Raw genomic sequence first — 23,253 nt, 5'->3', positions numbered from 1 at the left:
CTGAAAGGCTCCGCATTCAGACTGAAGAAGCTAGCTCAGAAAAGGCTCGCCGTAAGAAAGCGGACAAGCTCCTGCTGGAACGCCAAGGAAAGATAGAGAAATGTTATGAAGAGATCCGAAAGTTGACAAGTCAGGTGAGAGAAAAGGATCAGAGTAATGCTCAAGCTCAAGAGGAAGCCAGGTATTGGGAGCTGAAGAATCGCCACATGGAGACAATGCACTTCAGAAAAGACCTGCTGATTCAAGAAATCGTTAAGAGGCCAAACCGTGTTGAGACCAAGAAGCTCTTTGAAGAAATGAAGACATGGAGTGATAAGAACATCGGAGAGAGCCCCCTCCGTCATGTGGACATGGGGGATCCCGCTTAGTGATGGCTTTGTTATTTGGATCACCACCAGACTTGTTGGATGGGGTTCTTGGTTCCATTTATTTGTTTTGTTGGCCCATGAGAGCGGATTGGTTTGTGATTCTGATTATGTCAAGAACTTGGTTATAAATCTAATGGAGTTTTCTTATTCATTTTGGTGGTATCTCAGTTCATTCTATTATTTTGTGTTGTTGGTTTGAGACAAAGCTAAAGTTTCCTAAAAATAATAGAACATGACATATCCATGCACACATGCATTTCATGCATTCATACACATGACAGGTACATCGGATGGTTTTCTTGCTTAACTGACCAGGTTTTCTCTTTCAGCAATTGCACCTCCACCTACACATCGCTACTACACAAGGGCTAATCATTCACTGCAAATGGATCAGTTAAGGGACGATCTTATCCAGATGAGAACTCAGGTCACTGCTCAGATGGCTCAGTTCATGGAAGTCATGCAAAACATGGATGATCGCCAAGAATAGCTCAGAATCAGGATGGACACAGTTGCTCAGGCTATTGCGGACCCCCCGCAAAGAAATCCTGCTGATATTCGTGTCAATGGCGAGCCTGTGAATGGAGGACCTGGTGTAATTCCCCCTGCTGCTAATCAAGGTAATCCCCGTGGGCCTCCCCAGCCTACTCCTGAAGGACAAACCACACAACAAATCAGAAGGGCTGCTGCTATCCCCGTGTTGGAAGAGGACCGACATGAGGACTTGTTTCCTGAAAGTGAATGGGGATTTCCGCATGATGCTGGACGGATGTTTAGAGGTTTGGAAGAAAGGATGAGGGCAATGGAAGGCCAAAGACTGGGTATGGATATCAATGACTTGGGTTTAGTTCCTGGCGTCCGTGTGCCACCAAAATTCAAAGTACCTGATTTTGAGAAATACAAGGGGAACACTTGCCCTAAGACACATGTCCGAGCTTACTATCGCAAAATGCATGTATACTTTGAGGACGAAGGACTGTTGATGCAATTTTTCCAAGATAGCCTGACTGGGGCATCCTTGGAATGGTATATGAGGTTGGAGAGAACTCACATCCGAAGTTGGAGGGACCTAGTTGAGGCCTTCGTGAAGCAGTATCAGTATAATGTCGACATGGCCCCGAATCGCACTCAGTTACAGAATCTAGCCCAGAAAGCCAATGAGTCCTTCAAAGAATATGCGCAAAAATGGCGCGAGTTGGCGGCTAGGGTCCAGCCACCAATGATGGAAAGAGAGATGATGGACTTGTTCACCAACACTCTGGAGGGCCAATACTACTCCGCCTGCTCTGCATCCTCAAGTTTTGCCGAGTTGGTTATGATTGGTGAGCGAATTGAAAGTGGAATTAAGGCTGGTAGAATACAAAATCCAAGTACTGCTAGTTCCTCCTCTGGGGCAGGGGGGAAGAAACCTTATAACGGATTTGCTAAGAAGAGAGAGGGTGAGACTAGTGCTGCTTACTATGGTAGTGGCAGAAATCAGGCTCATCAACAAGTAGCCGTTGTGACTATCCCAAATGCTCCCTTCCAACATCAACAACAAGGGTATCAGCCGCGTCAGTATCAGCAACGGCCGAAATTGCCAGAAAGAGTTTTTGATCCGATCCCAATGACATACGCACAAGTATTGCCATATCTCCTCGATTTGAACTTGGTCCAATTGAGGACTTTGGCCACTCCTGCTAAGTTGCCTGCCAATTGGGATGCCAATGCAAGATGTGAGTTCCACTCTGGATCACCTGGACATAATATTGAAAACTGTAAAGCATTGAAGCATAAAGTCCAGGATCTTCTCGACTCTAAAGCCATCGAGTTTACTCCTACTCAAGGACCTAATGTTGTTCAGAATCTTATGCCTCCCCATGGAACCCATGCGGCAAATGCTATTGAGGTTGTTGAAGACACTCACCCGGTTAAGGATGTGATCGAATTGGGTTCATTGTTGCCATTATTGAAGAAGGAATTGTTGAGGATGAGTCTATATGCTGGTTGTGGAGAATTCTGTACTAATTGCATGGACACTTCCTCAGTTTGTGATAAGGTGAAAGATGGGATTCAACAGTTGATGGATAGTGGGTATCTACAGTTTGAGCGTGTGCGACGTCCTGAAATGGTTGAAAACACAGTTAATGTGGCATCTATCCCGTATACTCCTGCCAAGATTCCAATTCCTGCCAGAGCACCTCCTTTGGTTATTACACTTCCTGGTCCCGTCCCATATAACAGTGAAAAAGCAATTCCATGGAATTATGGGGGAGAAGTTTTCTACCAAGGGGCCAAGTATGAGGTTAAAGCGCCGGTTGAGAAAGAAGATGTTGACAATGTTGTGGGCAGTGGAAGAATGACGAGAAGTGGTCGTATTTTCAATCCTCCCCAGAATACTCGCGATGACAATGCAGAAGCTTTAGCTCAAGCAAAAGGTAAAAGAGTGGTAGAAGATGCAGTAGATCAAGGGCAAAGCTCTAATTCCGGTGATACTGTGGCCAAAGAGATGGAAGAGTTCCTAAAGATCATCAAGAAAAGTGAGTATAAAGTGGTTGACCAACTGAGTCAAACTCAATCAAGGATTTCGATCTTGCAGTTGCTCTTGTGTTCGGAGACACATCGAAACGCGTTGTTGAGACTCTTAAGTACTGCTTTCGTCCCTCCAGAGATCTCAGTAAATCAACTCGAAGGAGTGGTGTCAAACATCAACGCTGGTAATGGATTGGGGTTCACTGACGCTGATCTGCCTCCTGAGGGCAGAAACCACAATAGAGCTTTGCATATATCGGTGGAGTGTAAAGGGACTATGTTATCACGTGTTCTCGTGGATAATGGATCTTCTTTGAATGTATTACCGAAGTCGTCTTTGATGAGGCTGGATTACTCTGGTGTTGAGATAAGGCCAAGTGAATTGACGGTGAGAGCCTTTGATGGCTCGAAGAGATCAGTATTTGGGGAGGTCAACTTGTCGATAATGATAGGTCCTCAACTCTTCACTATTACTTTCTTCGTGATGGATATCCACCCGTCTTACAGTTGTCTCCTGGGACGTCCATGGATCCATGCTGCTGGGGCCGTGACTTCCACATTGCATCAGAAACTTAAATTCGCGACTCAAGGGAAGATAGTCACAATATGTGGGGAGGAAGAACACGTGGTAAGCCATCTTGCGTCCTTCAGGTATATTGATGTGGAAGGAGAGGTCCACGAGACGCCTTGCCAAGCCTTTGAGGCTGTCCAGACCATCAAGATCCCTTATGTTGAAAATAAGAAGTTGGAGGCCCCCATGTCTTCATTAAAGGAAGCTAAAGTTGTGGTTGAATCTGGTCATCCTGAAGGATGGGGCCGAGTCTTAGACCTGTCGGTTAAGCAGGATAAATGTGGGATTGGATATCAGTTGGGTCAGAGTTCATCTAATGAGGCCTCCAAGAAGCCCGGAACCTTCGTTCCGATCAAGTTCTCTAGTGCCGGCATCGTCAAGGATCATATTTGTGCTGCTGATGATGATATGGATAGCGATTATGACATCGAGGAATGGATCAAGCCGTGTGTCCCAGGACAGAAGCTTCTCAACTGGTCGTCCGAGGACATCATCTCAATTGCTTCTGATCAAGAGTAATACTGTCTGTTTTTGTTTATCATACAATAATTCATGTGTTCTGCCCAAGACACAGTGAACACAAGTAGGGCATCATTTGTTGTTTTTCAATGTTAAAATCATTAATAAAAGGACGTTTTTGCATTCAAATATTTCGTTCCCTGTCTTTCATTTTTACTTTTACATTTGTGTTAAACAAAAAAATATATATATAAATGGCAACGTTTCTTATTCATAATCATCCCTCCATTCTAAAATAAAGCATAAATCATAATCCATGTAGATCCACCCCTCCTCCAGATTCTATTGATAACGATCTTGCTATGCCTCATTATGACTTCGACAATCCTATCTACACCGCCGAAGAAGGGGATGAAGAAGATTGTGAGCTCCCTGATGAGTTGGCCAGATTATTGAAACAAGAAGAGAAAGTGATCGAACCGCATCAAGAGCCTATTGAGACGGTGAATCTTGGCACCGAAGAGATGAGAAGGGAGGTTAAAATAGGGGCTTCTTTGAATGAGAATGTGAAAGAAAAGTTGATTGGAATGTTGAAAGAGTATTCTGATATCTTCGCTTGGTCTTACGAAGATATGCCTGGATTAGATAGTGATATTGTTGTGCACAGGTTACCTCTTAAAGAGAACTCGCCGCCTGTCAAACAGAAACTCAGGAGAACACGTCCTGACATGTCCAAGAAAATCCAGGAAGAGGTTCAGAAACAGTTTGATGTCGGCTTTCTTGCTGTAACAGTTTATCCACCATGGGTCGCCAACATTGTACCTGTACCTAAGAAAGATGGGAAGGTACGAATGTGTGTTGACTATCGAGATCTGAATAGAGCAAGCCCGAAGGATGATTTCCCGCTTCCTCACATTGATGTATTGGTAGATAACACTGCTCAGTTCTCGGTTTTCTCCTTCATGGATGGTTTTTCTGGTTACAATCAAATAAAGATGGCACCCGAGGACATGGAAAAGACAACATTCATTACGCCTTAGGGCACCTTTTGTTACAAGGTCATGCCGTTTGGGTTGAAGAATGCTGGGGCAACTTATCAAAGAGCTATGGTGACTTTGTTTCACGACATGATTCATAAAGAGATCGAGGTCTATGTGGACGACATGATTGCGAAGTCCCATACTGAGGAGGAGCACCTTGTCCACCTGAAGAAATTGTTTGAAAGGCTAAGAAAGTTCAGGTTAAGGTTGAATCCCAATAAATGCACCTTCGGAGTGAGATCGGGAAAGTTGCTTGGTTTCATCGTGAGTGAAAAAGGTATTGAGGTCGATCCCGCCAAGGTAAAAGCTATACAAGAGATGCCTGAGCCAAGGAATGAGAAGCAGGTTCGTGGGTTCCTGGGAAGGTTGAATTATATTGCAAGGTTCATCTCACACCTTACCGCCACGTGTGAACCCATTTTCAAGCTGTTGAGAAAGAGTCAGGCAATAAAGTGGGATGACAATTGTCAAAAGGCATTTGATAAAGTTAAAGAGTATTTGCAAGAGCCTCCAATCCTCATGCCTCCAGTGGAAGGTAGACCATTGATTATGTACTTGACGGTCCTCGAGAATTCAATGGGGTGTGTGCTGGGGCAGCATGACGAGTCCGGTCGAAAAGAGCACGCAATTTATTACCTTAGCAAAAAGTTTACCGATTGTGAATCAAGATACTCACTACTCGAGAAAACTTGCTGTGCTTTGGCATGGGCTGCTGTCATACCCCAAAATTTGCCCATACTGTTTCTCTTGTCCAAAGTCAAATCAAGACATAAAGCTCCAAGACACTCTCCTAAACAAAGCTCAAGGAAATTCAATTTTGAGGAGTATTACGAAGGATACATTGAGCAATTTTGAGTTTTTTTTACGCTAATGGACCTAAGTTTGAATCTCTAAACATAATCATGAGTGCACTAGAAACCCATAATCCCATGCCTTCATTCTATTATTCTTTTCTTTATTTTTACTACATTATCATTTTTATATTGGATTTTCATTCATAAAAATTCAATTAAAAAATAAATAATTGGTGAAAATAATCAAAGAGTTAATTAAGATTATACTTCTATTAAAGATCGAGAAATTTAGTCAAAGTCAATCAAGTGGAAACATAGAAGTAAATTTGAGTAATTTGAAAAGATGTGACTGTTGGGCCTATCATTTGGATTCTAGGCAAGCCCATGACTTTAAGAGAAATCTCTAAGCCCACCTTTTATTTTTATGAATTTATTAATATTTATTTGAGTTTCATTCATTTAAAAATATTAAATAAATCATAAAAATAATGGGATGAAAATATAAAATTCATTTAAATTCTTTTTAGAGACCAAAAACGTGTGGGGATTTGGTTGGTAGCTTGATTGGCTTTATTGAACACCAAAATAGAAACTTGTGATATCTTTCAAGATCTTTCCAAAATCAAACACCAATCTTGTGATTTGAAGAGATTTGAATCTAAATTGCCTGACCTAATTGGTGTTATATATATAAATGATTCGTGACCAAAGCATGACAAGGATGGCAGCCTCCCAAAAATATTGATATAAACCGCAAAATTGGAGAAAAAGCAGATAAGGGTTTTAAGGATTGGAGGTCGACTCAATGAATTTTAAAGATCAAACCAAGATCCTGGCAGTATCCCGATGAAGCCCCAATCGTTCCCAAGTCGTAGAACATCAAGAATCACGCTCTATACTCAAGGTTTGCGTCTCACCTTCTTTAAATTCGGTTTCATTCACTCACTCATTATAAATATGTTTTGACTGCTATTTCGTGTTAGTAACGATGTGTAGAACGCATTTGAATGGTTTGATTTGAGTTTAAGTGCAGGAGCCTTGATTCGCCATTGTTAGGTCATAGAAGCTCTGATTTGGGGCTATGAGTTGCAGGCTAAATTGGTGAAAATTAATGTGACTGTTGAATTCATGATGGATTTATTAGTTGATGTTATTTGCGATTTGGTTTGTGGAGCTTTTTTTAAAAACGCAGGAATCGGCCACGAAATCGTTCGTAGCAAAAACGCGGCTGTATCGTGGGCAAAAATTCAGTCTTCCTGAAGAAGACGAAGCTGGACGCGCAGGTTCCGTTTTAAAATTTTAATTCACGATAGTTACATATATTATGATGTGGATGTGTATTGTTAACAGCATGCGAACCTGGCGCGGTTGGTAAAGAGAAGATACTCTTAATATAAGGGGCGTGAGTTCGAAACTTGCCTAGCGCAAGTATTGTTTTTTAATTGCGTGTTACGCAGCATTCGTAGATCCGGTGTACCTCATGCACATAGGCACACGATACACCTTCGTCCTTCTCCAGAAGATCCCCACCAATACAGATCCAAAGGCCAGCACATACAGATCCACCATGCACTTGCAAGAACCAAACCACATCGGATCGAAGCTAAGTTTCTCCGCTTTTCCTTTTATTTATTTTTATTCTTTTAATTGTTATAATTAAAATAAAAACTCTTTCAAAGAAGTTCTTTTTTTTAATCAAAATCCTTCTAAAAAATAACAAGTTTTTGTAATTAATTTAATTTAGTTATTAATTTTATTTTTTAGTTTTAATTAATAAATTAGAAAAAATAATTAAGACCAATTTAGGATAATTATTTTAGGGTAATTAAATTTAGCCTATGTTTTAAACCCTGATTTCATCATGGTCACTAATCACTGCTATGGTAAGTGTTATTCACTAAATGCATTTTTAGCCTTACTAACCTTGTAGGTCACGATAGGTTTTCTTAAAAAAAACCCTTTAGGGTTTGTAAACTTTTTAGGGTTTGTAGAACATTCATACACTAAAATATGTTCCCATGTCTTTCTCAGGGTTAATCTTAAGATACCTTCCGACTACGCGTCATGCCTTCCCTAAAGCTAAGTCCTGATTAACTTTATTATTTCTTTTATATTCAATACAATATTATTTTGTCATACACTCATTGCTTCCTTTTTCTTTTGCCAACTCCTTAATGGTCAGGGTCAATGCTTCATGCTTCAAGGCAAACCTCTGCCCATCAACCTTCATCAGTCAAAGCCAAAGGTTTGTCAGCTGGCCAAAGCTACGAATATTGGTAAACCTAAACCCTATTTTTATTACTTATGTCAAACCCTACTAAGGGATCCGCTGGTTTCATTGTCCCCTTCCCCTATTATTATGTAACTATTTATTGGTTGTATTGATTGGCCTTGAAGGCACTTAAACTGTTATATTGTTTTTACTGCGTGGTTAGTAATTTAGGGAGTGACAAGACTAATTAATCAAACGTTAGATCACTAACTCAAGATAAATGTAATCGAAGTTAACCACGTGAATGCTGCACCCACACACCTTTAGGGTAATCCCTCTGGTTGCCTTTGTTGCCTGTTGCCTTGTTGCCTTTAATTGTTAAAATAGTCAAGTCCCTCGATTCCGAGGATACCTAAAGCAAGGTTGCCTTAAAGAATAAAAATCATCTAGTCCCTCGATGTTGCCTCGGAAAAATAAAGATGATTGTCCTATTGCTAAGGTATCCTCGCATGATGCCTAAAAAGATTAATGACTATTCTATCCTTTCCTTAGACTACCTGCCCTCTTTATGGCAAGGGACAGTCTTATGGCGAACGATTACTCGATGACCCTTTCAACATCCAATTGAAAGACTTCCTGCCCTCTTATGGTATGGATAGACCCTTTCGCCTGAAAAGCTAAAAGAACGAACTTTCAAACTTAGGGTAGTTGCTACTAATTGCTTGCTCTAAGAATCAAATTACACTCATTTTCAAATACTTTTCAAAAAGACTACGCTTATTTACAAGCTAAAGTTCTTATCCGAATTTCTATTCATACACTACTTTTCAAACAAATCAAACATTTTTAAAGTGAGCTGAGCAATTAAGAGCCCATGGATAACCATGGATGCAAAGGGTGCCTTACACCTTCCCTTTGTATAACTTACCCCCCGAACTCAAAATCTTTTTAAGGTCTTTTTCTGTTCTTTTAGCCTTTCTATAAATTGGATAAAATAAAAGTCGGTGGCGACTCTTGCCTAACCGCGACATTTCGATATAAAAGTCAGTTCACCGTATTACAGAACTGGCGACTCTGCTGGGGATACTTTCGAATTAAAAGAGGGGTTACCTTAGAGTTTAGGACTCACTTTAATTGTTTGATTTGTCTGCTTTATATTTCAAAGGCTGTTTTGGGTATTTACTTGTGTGAAAGATCCTAACCCAGATCTGAGAACCTTAGGTAAATGGCATGAGACCAAGGAGACTGCACAGCGTATACTGATGTGGTTGATCTGGTGGCCATCGTTAGTGTGACACATTTGTTTGTCCTGGTGTTCCTTGGGATCCGACTTAAGGAAACACTTGGCTGCTGCGTGGTGTCATTAAGCACTAATTTGCCCTAGAACCCTAGTTGAACTTGACTTTGGCCTATTAGAAAGTAGCGAGATGGCTGGCTTTGGTTCCGACTGAAGTTGGTTGATACTCGAAGCTACACTCATATGGACTGGACTTTCAGGACCTTCTCGGTTGGTGATTCGATTGCCAAACTGAGATAAGCGCCTTCGAGAAAGGTCAATGATATGAGCTCCCTAGAACCCGATCTTTATGCAGGACAGGTTGAACCAACTTAACTTCAGTGGGAGGGTACTTACCTACAAACTTCATGCATGCCTTTAAACCTAAGGACGCTTGTGTGACTTGTCTGTGCTTGCTACTAACCCTTTGGTTTTTCTTGCAGGTTTTTCTGGTGGGACTCACTCGTCCTTACTATCTTACGCTGTGCTTAATGCATTGCACTCGCATAACATCATGACATCATAACATCATAACATAGCATGTTAACTAACCCTTTCAAGGATCTTAAGGAATTTAGGGCGCACAGTTTCAGGTACTCTTATCAAGGACCGAATTCCTAATCAAGGGGCAAGAGGATTTATTTTCCTTTGGCCACATACCTTCCAATTCAGAGACTCAGTACCTATCAAGGGGCAAGAGGATTTATTTTCCTCTAGCCATATACTTTCAAACTCAGAAACGAGTATCCCGAATCAGAGGCGATGACCCACTGGATATGGTGAGCTTGGTTCTCAAAGAAAGACGTTCAAAGACAAAATTCAGAATTCTTCAGACAAAGACGCGACCAAATTATTTTCTAATGTTGCTAACTAAATTCCCAAAGATCCTTGAAAACATTTCATTTGCATTCATAACATTGCATCACAGGTTTCCACCACAGGTTTCTCATCCTTCCTCGCTGCCTATTTCAGCATCATGAATCTCGAGCAATCAGTCAAAAATCTTCAGAATCAGAACAACCGGTTCCAAGAGATGATCCTTAACTTGGCCAAGGGGCAAGAAGAGTTGAAGGCACTCCTATTCTTGGGGTACAATTACAATGCGAGATGCGCTTATTATTCGAACAATCCTGGTTATGGTGTAAAGGATGGTAGACCATTGAGGCGTGCGATTAAAGATTTAATCATGACACTCAAATCAGAAAAGACCACGACAACAAAGTCACGACAACTGAGTCACGACAGCAAAGTCAAGACAACTTAGTCACGATAATGGAATCACGACAACTGAGTCACGATAATGGAATCACGACAACAAAGTCACGACAACTGAGTCACGATGATGGAATCACGACAACTGAGTCACGATGATGGAATCACGACAACTGAGTCACGATAATGGAATCACGACAACTGAGTCACGATGATGGAATCACGACAACTGAGTCACGATAATGGAATCACGACAACTGAGTCACAACAATCACTTCACCCATATGATCCAGATGCTCAGGATAATCGAGCCAACGAATTCTAACACCACCCTTCTGAAACCCCTGTGGTGATTACCGCTCCTATGCCTAGTCATGACAAGACTGAGTAATGTCTAAATGGATGAACTTTTAATCATTAGCTTTACTTTCATTTGCAATTTCTATTCCGTTTGTTTAAACATTCGACTTATGATAGACATTATCTGTCTTAATAATCATCATCAGTGCATTGCATATGTTTGTCTTGAATAAATTATTTCGCTATCACTCATTTAAACTGCATCTTTACTTTGCATATGTTTTATGATACTCAACTCCTGCTAAAGCTGTACACCTTTTAAGGGAGGATGACGAAAACGATACCGCAACCTCATACAGTATACTTTTGAGCGGACTATGCTGACGATGTACAGGCATTGTTTCAATTCCTAAATAGCGGAGATATAAGGATGTTAATCCCTCGTCAACCCCTTTGAGCCTAAGGAGTAGAAGTTTCTTTTGTACGAAACACCCGCATTTTTAACCTGGGGCAGGGTAGTTCTCAGTTATTTTGGCTGTGCATTCTATTTTAAGAGAATCACTCTGTACACCTTTCAACAAAGGTTTCAATCACAAGCGTTCATCCGTACACATCAAAGAAGTGTTGGAGATGTCAATCAAAAGCCAATGATGGTTCATCAATCATTAAGCAAGGCAGTCAATATCTTTCAAAAAAAAAATGGAAGGAACATATATACAAAGAAAAGCCTGCTAAGTCAAAAAAGACTTAGGCAAAAATCAAGGCGTCCCGCTGACTGTAAGCTCAAAAGAGATAGTTCAGGCAAAAGTTAGGGATATCAAAAAGATGAAAAAAGAAGTCAATAAATTCTTGAACAACTCAAAGTTATGACCACCAAAAGGAAGAAGTGACTGCCATCTCAAAAGTTCTCTCTGCTTGTGAACCATCATCATTATCAAAGGTGCAAATCCAAAAGTCTCTTGGAACCTGAATGCGTAAGTTGAATTAACTAAGCTTAGGACTGAAGATCATCACGAAGAGGGGTGGGTACAATCAAATTTTGAGCCTTTATCCTTTGTTTCTTAAACCGTGAACCAAGCCACGTTACAACCCTTGAAAGTCCTAACTGAAGCATGGTTAGTTCGAAAGCATACTGTCACCAAAAAAGGTATCCTGACTCCTTAAGGTTTACCACAAATGCTGAGTCGACACTTCGCTTTTACAAACATCGCGTTTTTATAAACATCATGTTTTTACATATCCAGTTTCAATGTTTTTCAAAAACTCAAGACAAATGTATGCATTGCATCTCATGAATTCTTTATTAAGCATATTCTGCTACATAATTTCAAATGTTAGTATCAGAAAGAACTTGCACAGGGTACAACTAATGATTGAAAGTTACCCCGACAGACAAGATTACTCCGAGAAGCCATGTCTCCTACGTATACAAGGGGCATGACACGTTTTGCTCAATCAATCTGAGGCCATCAAGTCAAAATTCCAAGAAACTCTCAAATGCCTATATCAAGTGAGTTTCAAACTATTTCCCGATCAATTTGGGATAATCAGGTCAAAATACAAAAATCTCTCAAAAATGCCAAACAATCAGGGGCATCTCACCCATAATACACATCTCATAAAGTCCTCGCGAGGCGAATCTTTCCAAAGTCCCTACTAGCAGGGGCAAATCTATGCAAGTCCAGCTTGACATCTTGATCAATACTCAGTGGTGTGTCCTAACCAATACAAATCACTAGGGGCAATATTCAAAGCATTCATGCCTTTCCACAAAGTCGGTTACACAGGATCATATCCCCACAGAGTAATCATTAAGAAGATACCTTCAAATGTTCTTGTCCAACAAAAGACATGGCTCCCCAACAGAGTTTACATCTTCAACACTACCGGTTCTCCAACACTTTGCTCTTCTCCAACATGGTTTATCAATATCTTTATCACCAATCAGGGAACATCAAGTCACTGCTCATCTCCAAGCAGAAATCATAAATTCCCAGCTGAGCATCTTCAAGACAAGATCAGACAGTACAATTACAAGGACATAAAGATCTACTTTCTTAATCAAAGACAACATAAATCATATTCACATATCATATGTCATAAACATGTTCATACACTGCATACATTACCTCATAATGAACTCATACATAACATGCAAAAGCTCTCATTTATTTTGAGGGATTCATTACATAACCCATGCATCATGACATTGCATAAAGATTAACCTTACCTTTTTTAGAATACAGGTACCGACAAATGAACGAAATCTCCAACTTTCCAAGATCTAATTCAGCTACTACGAATGGTACTGACACGATCAACGCTCGAAGATCTAATTCATTTACCACGAACGGTAATGACACGATCACTTTCAAAGTCTAATTCAGCTACTACGAACAGTACTGACACGACAAAAGATCTAATTCGGTTACTACGAACGGTACTGACACGGTCAACTCTCAGAGATCTAATTCTATCATCACGAACGGTGTAGACACGGTCACTGACCTTCTCAGTCTAATTCAGCTACTACGAACGGTACTGACACGACAGAAGATCTAATTCAGATACTACGAACGGTACTGACACGATCAAATTTCAGAGGTCTAAGTCTATCATCACGAACGGTGTAGACACGGTCACTGACCTTCTCAGTCTAATTCAGCTACTACGAACGGTACTGACACGACAGAAGATCTAATTCAGATACTACGAACGGTACTGACACGATCAAATTTCAGAGGTCTAAGTCTATCATCACGAACGGTGTGGACACGATCACTGGCCTTCCCAGTCTAATTCAGTCACTACGAACGGTGCTGACACGACAAGAGAATCTAATTCTATCATCACGAACGATGAAGACACGATCATCTTTCCAAGATCTAATTCAAGTATCACGAACGATACTGACACGATCAATTCCCAAGGATCTAATTCATCTACCACGAACGGTAATGACACGGTCAACGCACAAACAACATCTTCTCAAAATTCAACTACCAGATGGCATCCACAAGCCCATCTCCGACAAAAGTCCCTACTTCAAATAGGGCAAATTTCTTGGTATTCTTATGTTCAATCATCTTCCACCTTCAGATACCGACTGGCGTGCAGACCACTCTACATCTTCAGGTTTAAGATAATTGAACAGGGGCAGCTGTCATACCCCAAAATTTGCCCATACTGTTTCTCTTGTCCAAAGTCAAATCAAGACATAAAGCTCCAAGACACTCTCCTAAACAAAGCTCAAGGAAATTCAATTTTGAGGAGTATTACGAAGGATACATTGAGCAATTTTGAGTTTTTTTTACGCTAATGGACCTAAGTTTGAATCTCTAAACATAATCATGAGTGCACTAGAAACCCATAATCCCATGCCTTCATTCTATTATTCTTTTCTTTATTTTTACTACATTATCATTTTTATATTGGATTTTCATTCATAAAAATTCAATTAAAAAATAAATAATTGGTGAAAATAATCAAAGAGTTAATTAAGATTATACTTCTATTAAAGATCGAGAAATTTAGTCAAAGTCAATCAAGTGGAAACATAGAAGTAAATTTGAGTAATTTGAAAAGATGTGACTGTTGGGCCTATCATTTGGATTCTAGGCAAGCCCATGACTTTAAGAGAAATCTCTAAGCCCACCTTTTATTTTTATGAATTTATTAATATTTATTTGAGTTTCATTCATTTAAAAATATTAAATAAATCATAAAAATAATGGGATGAAAATATAAAATTCATTTAAATTCTTTTTAGAGACCAAAAACGTGTGGGGATTTGGTTGGTAGCTTGATTGGCTTTATTGAACACCAAAATAGAAACTTGTGATATCTTTCAAGATCTTTCCAAAATCAAACACCAATCTTGTGATTTGAAGAGATTTGAATCTAAATTGCCTGACCTAATTGGTGTTATATATATAAATGATTCGTGACCAAAGCATGACAAGGATGGCAGCCTCCCAAAAATATTGATATAAACCGCAAAATTGGAGAAAAAGCAGATAAGGGTTTTAAGGATTGGAGGTCGACTCAATGAATTTTAAAGATCAAACCAAGATCCTGGCAGTATCCCGATGAAGCCCCAATCGTTCCCAAGTCGTAGAACATCAAGAATCACGCTCTATACTCAAGGTTTGCGTCTCACCTTCTTTAAATTCGGTTTCATTCACTCACTCATTATAAATATGTTTTGACTGCTATTTCGTGTTAGTAACGATGTGTAGAACGCATTTGAATGGTTTGATTTGAGTTTAAGTGCAGGAGCCTTGATTCGCCATTGTTAGGTCATAGAAGCTCTGATTTGGGGCTATGAGTTGCAGGCTAAATTGGTGAAAATTAATGTGACTGTTGAATTCATGATGGATTTATTAGTTGATGTTATTTGCGATTTGGTTTGTGGAGCTTTTTTTAAAAACGCAGGAATCGGCCACGAAATCGTTCGTAGCAAAAACGCGGCTGTATCGTGGGCAAAAATTCAGTCTTCCTGAAGAAGACGAAGCTGGACGCGCAGGTTCCGTTTTAAAATTTTAATTCACGATAGTTACATATATTATGATGTGGATGTGTATTGTTAACAGCATGCGAACCTGGCGCGGTTGGTAAAGAGAAGATACTCTTAATATAAGGGGCGTGAGTTCGAAACTTGCCTAGCGCAAGTATTGTTTTTTAATTGCGTGTTACGCAGCATTCGTAGATCCGGTGTACCTCATGCACATAGGCACACGATACACCTTCGTCCTTCTCCAGAAGATCCCCACCAATACAGATCCAAAGGCCAGCACATACAGATCCACCATGCACTTGCAAGAACCAAACCACATCGGATCGAAGCTAAGTTTCTCCGCTTTTCCTTTTATTTATTTTTATTCTTTTAATTGTTATAATTAAAATAAAAACTCTTTCAAAGAAGTTCTTTTTTTTAATCAAAATCCTTCTAAAAAATAACAAGTTTTTGTAATTAATTTAATTTAGTTATTAATTTTATTTTTTAGTTTTAATTAATAAATTAGAAAAAATAATTAAGACCAATTTAGGATAATTATTTTAGGGTAATTAAATTTAGCCTATGTTTTAAACCCTGATTTCATCATGGTCACTAATCACTGCTATGGTAAGTGTTATTCACTAAATGCATTTTTAGCCTTACTAACCTTGTAGGTCACGATAGGTTTTCTTAAAAAAAACCCTTTAGGGTTTGTAAACTTTTTAGGGTTTGTAGAACATTCATACACTAAAATATGTTCCCATGTCTTTCTCAGGGTTAATCTTAAGATACCTTCCGACTACGCGTCATGCCTTCCCTAAAGCTAAGTCCTGATTAACTTTATTATTTCTTTTATATTCAATACAATATTATTTTGTCATACACTCATTGCTTCCTTTTTCTTTTGCCAACTCCTTAATGGTCAGGGTCAATGCTTCATGCTTCAAGGCAAACCTCTGCCCATCAACCTTCATCAGTCAAAGCCAAAGGTTTGTCAGCTGGCCAAAGCTACGAATATTGGTAAACCTAAACCCTATTTTTATTACTTATGTCAAACCCTACTAAGGGATCCGCTGGTTTCATTGTCCCCTTCCCCTATTATTATGTAACTATTTATTGGTTGTATTGATTGGCCTTGAAGGCACTTAAACTGTTATATTGTTTTTACTGCGTGGTTAGTAATTTAGGGAGTGACAAGACTAATTAATCAAACGTTAGATCACTAACTCAAGATAAATGTAATCGAAGTTAACCACGTGAATGCTGCACCCACACACCTTTAGGGTAATCCCTCTGGTTGCCTTTGTTGCCTGTTGCCTTGTTGCCTTTAATTGTTAAAATAGTCAAGTCCCTCGATTCCGAGGATACCTAAAGCAAGGTTGCCTTAAAGAATAAAAATCATCTAGTCCCTCGATGTTGCCTCGGAAAAATAAAGATGATTGTCCTATTGCTAAGGTATCCTCGCATGATGCCTAAAAAGATTAATGACTATTCTATCCTTTCCTTAGACTACCTGCCCTCTTTATGGCAAGGGACAGTCTTATGGCGAACGATTACTCGATGACCCTTTCAACATCCAATTGAAAGACTTCCTGCCCTCTTATGGTATGGATAGACCCTTTCGCCTGAAAAGCTAAAAGAACGAACTTTCAAACTTAGGGTAGTTGCTACTAATTGCTTGCTCTAAGAATCAAATTACACTCATTTTCAAATACTTTTCAAAAAGACTACGCTTATTTACAAGCTAAAGTTCTTATCCGAATTTCTATTCATACACTACTTTTCAAACAAATCAAACATTTTTAAAGTGAGCTGAGCAATTAAGAGCCCATGGATAACCATGGATGCAAAGGGTGCCTTACACCTTCCCTTTGTATAACTTACCCCCCGAACTCAAAATCTTTTTAAGGTCTTTTTCTGTTCTTTTAGCCTTTCTATAAATTGGATAAAATAAAAGTCGGTGGCGACTCTTGCCTAACCGCGACATTTCGATATAAAAGTCAGTTCACCGTATTACAGCTGCTCGCCGACTGAGACAGTATATGTTGACTCACACCACTCTATTGATTTCAAAGATGGATCCGATCAAATATATATTTGAGAAACCAGCATTGACAGGAAGGATCGCCCGTTGGCAAATGATCTTGACAGAGTATGACATACAATACACTACTCAGAAGGCCATTAAGAGCAGTGTGATTGCTGATTATCTCGCGCATCAACCTGTGGACGATTACCAGTCTATGTACTTTGAGTTCCCTGATGAGGATATAATATGTGTGGCAGAGACGTCCAAAAGTCAAGATCAAGAGGAGGGACCTGAACCAGGGGCGCGATGGACGCTCGTGTTCGATGGTGCCTCGAATGCATTGGGTAATGGTATTGGGGTTGTGCTCACTTCTCCGACAGGTTTTCATATTCCATTCACGACCAGGATTTGTTTTGATTGTACTAATAATGTGGCCGAATATGAGGCGTGCATATATGGTATTGAGGCCGCCATTGATTTGAGGATCAAGAATCTCGCAGTGTATGGAGATTCTGCTTTGGTGATTAGTCAGATCAATGGAGATTGGGAAACGCGCCATCCCAACTTGATTCCTTATAGAGAACATGTTGTGAAACTGGCTCAATATTTCGATGAGATCACTTTTGATCATATCCCTCGAGAGGAAAATCATTTGGCTGATGCCTTGGCCACTTTAGCGTCCATGTTCAAAGTCAAATGGGACAACGAAGCGCCCTCAATCGTGATCAAAAGGTTGGATGAGCCTGCATTCTGTGGTGTTATTGATAATGTGCCGGATGAGAAACCATGGTTTCATGACATCAAGAAATTTCTGGAGACCCGAGAGTATTCTAAGGGTGCTTCCCTTACGGATAGGAAAACTCTAAAGAGACTATCTGCCAAGTTCTTCATTGCTGGAGGTGTGTTGTATAAGAGGAATTTCGATTCTGTGTTGCTCAGATGCGTGGATAGTGTCGCTACCGCGAAAAATGGAATCAGAGTCGCCACTAATATATTCATCCCATCGCGGGAAAGGAATACCAGGAAACCTAACTCAGAACAAGGACAAGGTCTTTCGACCAGAGAACGGGGTACGGGAGTCGGTTACGCAAGGGGAAGGTGCTAGCACCCCTCACGCCCATCGTACTCGATGGTATCCACCTATGTTTGTTTCTATCTAAAGGGTGTCTAATGTCTAAAACCTAAATGCGAATGAATGCAAAAGAAATACGGGGAAAAGAATGAATTATTTACAAGTGTGTTCGCTTAGGCCCCGCGACCCAATGCCTACGTATCCTTTTCAGGAATCAGAATGACCGTAGTTCGGCTCCATAGTTTCCATTTGTTTTGTGTTTTTTAGTTGAACAGCGGTTAAGGTCACAATCCACGATGCTCGACCTTTGGAGACTTATACGCCTACTTTGGAAAGGACTTAACTTGTTCTTAAGCGCCTAACAAGGCAAAAGAGTGAACTTGGGTTTGTGTTTTTTATGTAACTACATGATGAACAAAACCCAATACAAGGTTTCGCACCACTTCGTCACTTTGTTTTAATTCGAGCCTTTATTAAATGTTTTTGGTTGGGTATTTTTTAAGGGGATTTACTTTGCGATTTGAATCACATAAAAATGTATAATGATCGAGAAGCAGATTAGGGAATGAATCCCACTCACTTCTATCCCATTATGTAATGTTCGAGAAACAGATTAGGGAATGAATCCCACTCATTTCTATCCCATTAATTAATGTTTGAGAAACAGATTAGGGAATGAATCCCACTCATTTCTCTCCCATTAAGTAGTGACCGAGAAACAGATTAGGGAATGAATCCCACTCATTTCTATGCCACTAAGTGATTGAGAAACAGATTAGGGAATGAATCCCACTCATTTCTCTATCACTTTCTTAATGTGATTCGCATCTTTATTCATTAGTGTTTTAATGTTGAAAAAGAAAAAGAATGAAAGAGGGGAGACTAACCTATTTTCTAGCCTAATGATTGTTATTCTAATTCTAAATCTAGTGTTAACATGGTGACTAAATTCTAAAAGGAGCATTAAAATGGTATTAACAAAGTAGCCAAAATATAGTCAAAATAAGTAACAAAATCACACAACAATTACACAAAAATAACATGGAAGTAGTACAAGAGCAATTCAAGCATTAGTGCGAAATTAAACTAAAAAAACTACTATTTTTATGAGTTTTCATGTCAAAACTAACCTAAAAAATCTACTATTTTTATGAGCCTTTTTTAATGTCAACGATTACCTAAAAGTCTAACAAAAATAGTGATTATTTAATCTCTAAAACTTAACAAAATCTTATTGTTTTTATATGTCCTTTTATTACCTAAAATCTAACAAAATTATGATTCTAACTATTGTTATTATCTAAAAATCTAATGGGAAAGCTATGATTTTTATATGCTTTTAATTATCTAAAAAAAAGGTAGTAAAATGAACTAAGTAAAAAACTAAAAACTACTAATTATACATGTGAGTCAGGGGGGTTAATATGTGAAAGGCTGGTATGAAGGGTAATTCGTCCCTCTCTCTGTCTCACTCTCTCATTCCTCCCAACTCAGACTCTCATCCCTATTTCATCCTCAAGAACCCTAAATCTAAGAAACCGAATTAAACGCTCTAAGAGTCGTGAATCAATCGGACGCTATGGGGTTATCATTCAAAAGATCTCAGGCAACGTCATAGCATCAAGAAAAGAAGAAAAAGATAGAGGATTGTGAAGAATCGTGGTGAAGCCTACCTACGGAACGGAGGCTTGTTCCGGAATTTGTTGAATCATGAAGATGAAGCTGAACCAAAGAGAAACCCAGAGATGAGGTAATAACGCGCGTCCAATTATCTTCTTCTTCCTCTTTTCCTTTTACTTTGTCACGTTTTCTTTCTTCTTCTTCTTGCTGCAACGGTCTTGATGATAAAAGGTTCCTTCGCTGAGACCTCGGAGGCGCAAAATAAACGCGATAAGGAAGGAAGTGAATGCTTCGGATGAAGTTCTTTTATTCAGATGCTATCACTCTTTGCGAATTTTCCTTCTCTTTGAATTTTCTGAAGTTTTGCTGTTGCGTTGTTGTTGTTTGCAGGTGAAGATGATGAAGAAGAAGATTCGGCGTTGCATATTGAAGATTGGTTGATGATGAAGGTGAATTGTGGAGATGGTGATGAAGAATGAAGAAGATGATTCGAGAGAGATGGTTGAAGAGTGTGTGAAGGTAATGAAGAAGATGAAGAATGAAGGTAGAGTGAAGATGATGGAGAGTGGATGATGGTGGTGATCAAGTGAAGAGAGAAACTGAAGAATGGATCACTGCGTGGTTATATAGAGATTGCAGGTTAGCTTACCCTCTGAATTTCTGTTAGATTTCTGTTGAATTCTGTTAGGATTGGTTAGTAACTAGACTAGGTTGTTAGAGGTTGTTAGGAGTTAGTTAGGAGTTAGGTATAAATCTGTTTGGACAGTTAGGAATTAGTTAGGTTTGTTAGGTAGTTACAAGTTTGGTTAGAGATAGCTTAGTAGACAGTTAGTTTCAAACTGTTAGAAACTGCTAGGGTTGGTTACAAAGTAGTTGTTAGTTGGTTAGATATAGAAAGGTTAGTTATGTTATATGCTGACTGTTTTGCGGTTTAATTGTTTTCTTTTGAACTGGGACTGGTGTAAATTGGCTTTGAACTTTGAATGTTGTGTTATTTTGAACATGGCTTTATGAATGTGTGTATTTGATTCTGACTGGTTTTGTATTGATATGCAGGGCTATATGGCTAGTTGGCATGTATGAAAACGATGAAGCTTAGATCGGTGTTTGAATTAGCTTCAAAAGTGAGTTGCAATCCCGTTATGAGGCAGTCAGTAGGTAAATCTGTTGGTGTTTATGCTTGAATTGAACATGATGAAGATAATGATGATGATAGATATAGGTGCAAAACTGTATGTGTACTTGTACTGATATGGATGATGAATACTGTCAATAATGTTCAGTTAAAGCTGATATGAACATCTTAGTTAGTTGCGGAATTGTCACGGAAATTAGAAGGAACTGTTAGTGACATGTAGGCTGTCAGCTGAGTGGTTTTGTTGAATGTACCTCTGGTTTTCTCTCTTTTTTTCTGATGTAAATTGGTCACAACATGCTGTGGTTTGAATGGGTGTAAATTGGTGATGAGATTTGGATTCCATTTGCCTCAGTTTTAGTTCTCTTTTGAATTGAATGGTGGTGATTTTTGTATGCAGGTTTTGTAATGGGACAACTGCCTTGTTTTGGCTTAAATCATGAAGATGGGATTTTTGAAGACTAGGATGATAACACTTTTAAGAGCAGTAGGCTGAAAGTTACAATGCTTGTGTAATATTGAACGTGACTACACTTTGAATGTATTTTCCTTGAGAATTTTGATTGTAGCTTTTGGACATTTGGATCTTCTAATGAGTTTTTGTAATAGCATTTGAATGATTTTTGAATTGAATGGACATTGTAACTTTTTATGTAATTCTATTTGGATTTTTGTAATAGATTTTGAATGGAACTTGAATGGATAATTGATAGTATGATTCAAACACTTGAATGGTGATTGGTGTTCATATGACTTAGGCTTGAAATTCGGATGAAAATGTATGGTTGAATGAATTTGAATAGAATTGCGCCAATGCTTAGCACCTCTTTTTGATGAATAACCATGCACGCCTTAGTCTTGTAACAGGAATACCAAGCACTTCCGATTACTCTCTTTTTATTTATCTACGCAAACCCACTTCAGGTTTTAATGAATAATCTCAAGTCCACTTAATAAACCTTCACTTCCAAATTTCAACGACAAGTCTTGAATCATTAATTCTCGAAATCTCAATTAACCCATAATAAATGAACAGGTCAACCTCTTTTGCCATTGCCCTTGTATTTCAACCCACCACAACAGTAATGCCTTGAGGAATTCTTGAAGAAGATAAGAATTGAAGCGCATAAGAACATATCGACATGAAATCCGATGAATCTCAGTCGAATTAATGATTGCAGACACCACATATAAAACCCATATTCCTCTTACCCTTGGTGAATCTTCATAGAGGAAAACCTTGTAGCTTTAGGAGAAAGAAACCCTCAATGACCATATAAAACCCTAGCTTCCAAGATCCTTGATCCAATGCAAAGTTATTGATTAATGATGCATGATGTTATGTTGATGCCCTAATGGAGAGATGCATATGAAATGAGAAGTATAAGCCAGTTAGGAATAAATAAATGGGCAAATTTTGGGGTGCAACAGCTGCCCCTATTTAATCGTCTTAAACCTGAATGTGAGATTGACGCCAGCCTTTCGAACATTCGAGGTAGAGGAAGATTAAATACCAAAGTACCAGAAAATTTGCGCCCCAGATGACGGATGTTTGTATTATTTCTTTTTTTCATTTTGGTTGCCTCCACTTAACAAGCTTCGGCAAGTAACAGTATGATATTCCCATTGGATTTCCTTAAAAGAAGGAAGAATTTGTGATGCCTATATGCAACAGGCAAGTGCAAGAGATTGGTTTGCCATGACACTTTTTGGGGAGTATATGACAAACGTCCACCACTCGAGGGTTTGAACACTTATGACTCGTAAGTCGGGAACTCAGAACTGACAACTCGATGGTTGGAAAACTCAAAACTAAAAGTCAGAAACTCAGAATTCACAACACGAGGGTTGGAAAACTGACGACTCGAAGGCCGAAAAGCAAAGGATTCACAACACGAGGGTTGGAAAGCTGACGACTCGAGGGTCGGAAAGCAAAGGATTCACAACTCGAGGGTTGAAAAGCTGACGACTCGAGGGTCGGAAAGCAAAGGATTCTCAACTCGAGGGTTGAAAAGCTGACGACTCGAGGGTCGGAAAGCAAAGGATTCTCAACTCGAGGGTTGAAAAGCTGACGACTCGAGGGTCGGAAAGCAAAGGATTCACAACACGAGGGTTGGAAAGCTGATGACTCGAAGGTAGGACAACAAAGGATTCGC

The 23,253-nt window shown here is 39.3% G+C and overlaps 1 protein-coding gene across 1 annotated transcript; it reads left to right on the top strand.

The window, feature by feature from the left end:
* The first annotated feature begins 870 nt into the window (after nt 1-870).
* LOC131614320 (uncharacterized) lies at nt 871-20,441 on the top strand. Its single transcript, XM_058885921.1, has 7 exons — nt 871-2,844; nt 2,947-3,965; nt 4,232-4,332; nt 4,540-4,754; nt 17,419-17,628; nt 17,803-18,169; nt 20,353-20,441. Exons 1-7 carry the CDS (start codon nt 871-873, stop codon nt 20,439-20,441), a joined length of 3,975 nt encoding a protein of 1,324 aa, XP_058741904.1.
* Nucleotides 20,442-23,253: the final 2,812 nt, after the last annotated feature.

Source organism: Vicia villosa, linkage group LG6 (assembly GCF_029867415.1).
Source record: "Vicia villosa cultivar HV-30 ecotype Madison, WI linkage group LG6, Vvil1.0, whole genome shotgun sequence".
In the NCBI taxonomy this organism is placed as follows: domain Eukaryota; kingdom Viridiplantae; phylum Streptophyta; class Magnoliopsida; order Fabales; family Fabaceae; genus Vicia; species Vicia villosa.
This window is presented reverse-complemented; position numbering and strand designations above follow the sequence as displayed.

Excerpts from the sequence above, each read along its gene's own strand:
- LOC131614320 (XM_058885921.1), top strand. The coding sequence starts at position 871 with ATGGACACAGTTGCTCAGGCTATTGCGGACCCCCCGCAAAGAAATCCT. Across the intron at positions 3,966-4,231 it reads TCAATTGCTTCTGATCAAGA|ATCCACCCCTCCTCCAGATT; the intron begins GTAATACTGTCT and ends TAATCCATGTAG. Across the intron at positions 18,170-20,352 it reads CAAGTTCTTCATTGCTGGAG|GTGAAGATGATGAAGAAGAA; the intron begins GTGTGTTGTATA and ends TGTTGTTTGCAG.